Source organism: Hevea brasiliensis, chromosome 11, assembly GCF_030052815.1.
Source record: "Hevea brasiliensis isolate MT/VB/25A 57/8 chromosome 11, ASM3005281v1, whole genome shotgun sequence".
Taxonomy (NCBI): Eukaryota; Viridiplantae; Streptophyta; class Magnoliopsida; order Malpighiales; family Euphorbiaceae; genus Hevea; species Hevea brasiliensis.
In genome coordinates, this window is record NC_079503.1 from 99,315,003 (window position 1) to 99,319,796 (window position 4,794).

A 4,794-nucleotide genomic window follows, 5' to 3' on the forward strand; every position below is an offset into this window, starting at 1 on the left:
ACTGTCGGACGGGCTTCCCCCGTCTCTTAGGATCGACTAACCCATGTGCAAGTGTCGTTCACATGGAACCTTTCCCCTCTTCGGCCTTCAAAGTTCTCATTTGAATATTTGCTACTAACACCAAGATCTGCACCGACGGCCGCTCCGCCCGGGCTCCCGCCTCGGGTTTTGCAGCGACCGGCGTGCCCTCCTACTCATCGGGGCCTGGCTCTTGCCCCGACGGCCGGGTATAGGTCGCATGCTTAAGCGCCATCCATTTTCGGGGCCAGTTGATTTGACAGGTGGGTTGTTACACACTCCTTAGCGGATTTCGACTTCCATGATCACCGTCCTACTGTCTTAATCGACCAACACCTTCCTCCGATGCTGGACGTAGTCCTCCAAGCTTTCACTATAGACCACGATGTCATCCAAGTATACCACTACAAACTTGTCCAAGAATTGGTGGAAGATTTTATTCATGAGGGTGTAGAATGTTGCTAGCGCGTTTGTCAGCCCAAAGGGCATGACCAGAAATTCGTAGGAGCCATAACGGGTCACGCAAGTAGTCTTGGATTCATCCCCTTCAGCAATCCGAACTTGCCAATAGCCCGACCTTAAGTCTAGCTTTGAAAACCATCGAGCTTTGCCCAACCGATCGAACAGCTCATCCACCAAAGGTATCGGGTATTTGTTTTTCACCGTTACCTTGTTCAACGCCCGATAGTCGATGCACATGCGAAGGCTGCCATCGTGTTTCTTCTGGAACAGCACAGGGGCACCGTAAGGAGCCTTGGAGGGGCGGATGAAACCGGCCTCCAATAGCTCTTTTAACTGCCTCCGCAATTCTTCTAATTCTGGAGGAGCCATCCGATAAGGAACCATTGCTGGGGGTTTTGCACCCGGTTCCAGCTCAATAGCATGATCGACCTCCCTTCTAGGGGGAAGTTTCTTGGGCAATTCCGGGGGCATAACATCGGCAAATTCTAGCAATAGCTTAGAAACATCATGAGGGATATCAAGAGAGTTAGAGGGGTTACCTTCTTCCTTGTAGGCTACCAGAAATGTCTCCTCCCCCTTCTTGACTCCCTTGGCTACTTGCATAGCAGAAAGAACTCCCCCTTGCACTGGCTGTCGCTCCACAGCCACCGTATAATCTTGGCCAGCACTCCTAAACGTCATGCACCCATCCTCGGTCAAGGAGAAGGGCAAGACTCTCTCCATGAAGTCTAGCCCGATGACCAATTGGAAATCCTTCAAAGGCACCACGCTCAAATCAACGGTGCCTACCCAATTTCCAAGCTGTAGGGGCACACCATGAGCAACACCGAAAAGAGGTTTGGCAGGTTGGTCTACTGCCTTCATGCATCCAGGCTCCTTGGCCACCTTTAGGCCTAACCTGGCAGCTTCCTCCACCGAAACGAGGTTTTGGTTTGCCCCACTATCCAGCAACGCCTTGGTGTCCACACCATTCACCTTGGCGCCCACAAATATCAAGGCCTTCCCTGGCTGGAGTTTGGGAATTGGCCTAGCCTTGGTAGTCTCCCCCGTGGCTACCTTGGCTCGCACAGCGTTCATCACCCGCAACGTCCCCAGTTGCGCGGCCTCCCCTTCTTGGGATGTCCCTTCGTAGGTAGATGCGATGGCATTCAGCTTGGCTCGAGTGGGGCACTCACGCACCCAATGAGCCCCGCCACAGAGAAAGCAGTCGTTCTTCGGCCTAGACCGATCCTTGCTACTTCCTTCCCCCTGCTGCTGCTTCTCCTTTGGCTTAAAAGGCTTGCCTGCCTTGTGGGGCTTGTCTCCCCCACCTTTGCCATAGTTGCCCTTCTTAGGCTTTTCTTTCTTAGCCTGCCCCTTAGAGAATTCCACCAGCGATTCGGCCACAGCAATCGCGCTAGCAAGATCTTGGACACCCCTTCGCTTCAGTTCTTGTTCTGCCCACCGCTGCAGCCCATCAAGAAAATATAGCAAGCGGCTTTTGTCGGGCATGTCGGGGATTTCCAGCATAAGGGAGGAGTACTCCCGAATGTAATCCTTAAGGGATCCCGTATGCTTTAACCCACGCAGCTTCTTCATCGCAACTTCTTCGGCATTTTCGGGGTAGAATTGCTTCTTTAGTTCCCCCTTGAATGCCTCCCAAGTGCGAATCTCCACCAGTCCCCTCTCCATCTCGGCATGACGACGTCTCCACCAAAGGATAGCATCATGTTCAAGGTAGAGAGTGGTGGTTTTGATTTTGGTAGCATCATCAACAACATTCAAGGCATCCAAGTATTGCTCAACAAGCCAAAAAAAGTTATCAAGTTCTTTAGCATCTCTCTTACCTCCAAATTTTGGTGGTTCCGGGACTTTAATCTTCGGGGCAACACTAGCTGTAGTGACTCCAGCAGATACAGCAGCCTTGCAAATAGCCACATCTTCCTTAAGGGACGAAATTTCCGCAGCAATGGCACCACGAAATTCCTCCATGGACTTATTGATGGAATCGATGAAGGAATTCAACGCACCTTGCATAGCCCCCTCGAGTTCCTCCTTCATGGCCTCCTGCTCTTCCTCCCGCGAGTCAAGAGTGTCCATGATATCCCCCACGGCCAACTCCAGCTTGGCCAGCCTTGCTTCGAAGGCTTCTACCAAATCCGAAGGAACAACAGCTCCCCTAGCCGACTCCTTCGACTTGGCTCGCCTCTTTGGCTGCACACGGGCTTCCTCACGCCCTCTTTCCTCTTGCACCTCCGAGAGGTTGCTTGCTTCAGCGTCTTTGCTTGACATGGTTACAAACCCCCTTGTTGCAACCTTGGCTCTGATACCACGTGTCACAGGTCAAGACTTTCAGCTTGCCTAGTGCGGCACTTGCTCGGCAGATTTCCCCAACACCGAAGACAAGTAAGCCTATTCCAGCAAAGAACTCAAGCACACCCACACTCACACTTGGAATGCACAAGAGAGATTGATTGGGCCAAAGAGAACTCTATTATGTACAATTGCAAAGTGTGTACAAAGAGAAGTATACAAGAACTCTTTTAGGGACTCTTGATAGCTCACACCACTCAAGTTGGCATTTACAAGCCTAGGCAACAAGTATTTATAGGGAGAGGCACCTCCTCATCTTCCCTCCCAATTCCTCAAGATTGGTGCAAGGCTTCTTGAAGAATCAAGAGAAATGGAGAGACTTCAAGAGAAGTGGAGAGAATTCTGGAACCTTCCAGACTCCTTGCAAGCTATTAGCCCAAAATGAGGTTTGGTTGGCCCAAACTCCTTCTAGCAAGCCAATTTCAGCCAGCCAATTGCCCAGAGTTTTCTAGTATGTTCCAGCACGTCCCAGAGCCATCCACAAGGCTCTAGAAATTTCTGCAAGTCTCCACTTGGGCCACCTGACTTGCTTGGGCAATTTTGGGCTGTCTGGCACGTTTTCCTCTTGGGGGCTTACAACATTGTCACAGGTGGGGGAGAATGTCAGGCCTCAATGGGACAAAGGTAGACAAGGGTTTCTCAATCCCACATCGGACAAGAAAGGGGTCGATCCGAGGGACAAGTGCGGCCTATCATGCAACTGTATGCATCTGGCGAGTAACATGATGAATCTTGACAAAGGCATTTTGGAGGATGTCTGTGTGGGGAAACGGGTGAGTGTATTGGCAAACTGATGGCCAACAAGTTGCTCAAGTGTTTGAGTTGGGCGAGCGCAACGAATGGCATGTGGACTCCTAAGTGCGAGGGAGTGTGACCAAGTTGCGCAGGGAAGCGACGCGAATGCACGCAAACGAGGGCGTTTGCGGGATTGGGTGGGAGAGAATGTAACGGTTCAGAAGTTCTCCACTCCTATTCTTGGCAGTTGGCAAGGCTGTCATAAGCAGTCTCTTGCCCTATGGAGCTAACCAGTGTGAATCTGTACAGGTACATACCAGAAACCTCGAAGATGCTTAATATATGGGCTTATGCAAGCTTGCCAGATAGGGAGAGGCTAACCTAGGGGGCCCTAGCCAAGAGAGACCTAGGTGCCGCACGGGGCTAGAACTCCCGTGCCGTGACAATGTGGTATCAGAGCAAGGCCCCAGACGATCCGAATCACGCCAAGCGCCCCAACGGGACTGGGGTAGGCAGGGTGCCAATGGCGATAAGGGTGTTACTGGAATCGGGTGGGGGAGAATGTCAGGCCTCAACGGGACAAAGGTAGACAAGGGTTTCTCAATCCCATATCGAACAAGAAAGGGGTTGATCAGAGAGACAAGTGCGGTCTGTCATGCAGCTGGTATGTGTCTGGCGAGCAACATGATGAATCTTGGCAAAGGCATTTTAGAGGATGCCTGCGTGCAGAAGTGGGTGAGTGTATTGGCAAACTGGTGGCCAACATGCTGCTCAAGTGTTTGCGTTGGGCGAGCGCAACAAATGGTGTGTAAGCCCCCAAGAGGAAGACGGGCCAAACAGCCTAAAATTGCCCAAGCAAGTCAGGTTGCCCAAGTGGAGACTTGCAGAAATTTCTAGAGCCTTGTGGATGGCTCTGGGACGTGCTGGAACATGCTAGAAAGTTCTGGGCAATTGGCTGGCTGAAATTGGCTTGCTAGAAGGAGTTTGGGCCAACCAAACCTCATTTTGGGCTAGAAGCTTGCAGAGAGGACTGGAAGGTTCCAGAAGTCTCTCCACTTCTCCTGAAGTCTCTCCACTTCTCTTGATTCTTCAAGAAGCCTTGCACCAATCTTGAGGATTTGGGAGGGAAGATGAGGAGGTGCCTCTCCCTATAAATACTTGTTGCTTAGGCTTGCAAATGCCAACTTGAGTGGTGTGAGCTATCAAGAGTCCCTAAAAGAGTTCTTG

At 51.4% G+C, this 4,794-nt stretch overlaps 1 protein-coding gene across 1 annotated transcript; it reads right to left on the reverse strand.

Annotated features, from left to right (window-relative positions):
• Positions 1 to 324: 324 nt before the first annotated feature.
• Positions 325 to 3,430, reverse strand: LOC110638634 (uncharacterized). Its single transcript, XM_058130504.1, has one exon. It carries the CDS (start codon positions 2,749 to 2,751, stop codon positions 340 to 342), a length of 2,412 nt encoding a protein of 803 aa, XP_057986487.1. The 5' UTR covers positions 2,752 to 3,430; the 3' UTR covers positions 325 to 339.
• Positions 3,431 to 4,794: the final 1,364 nt, after the last annotated feature.

Bases quoted from the DNA above. Each gene is read 5' to 3' on its own strand.
- LOC110638634 (XM_058130504.1), bottom strand. From the start codon at position 2,751: ATGTCAAGCAAAGACGCTGAAGCAAGCAACCTCTCGGAGGTGCAAGAG.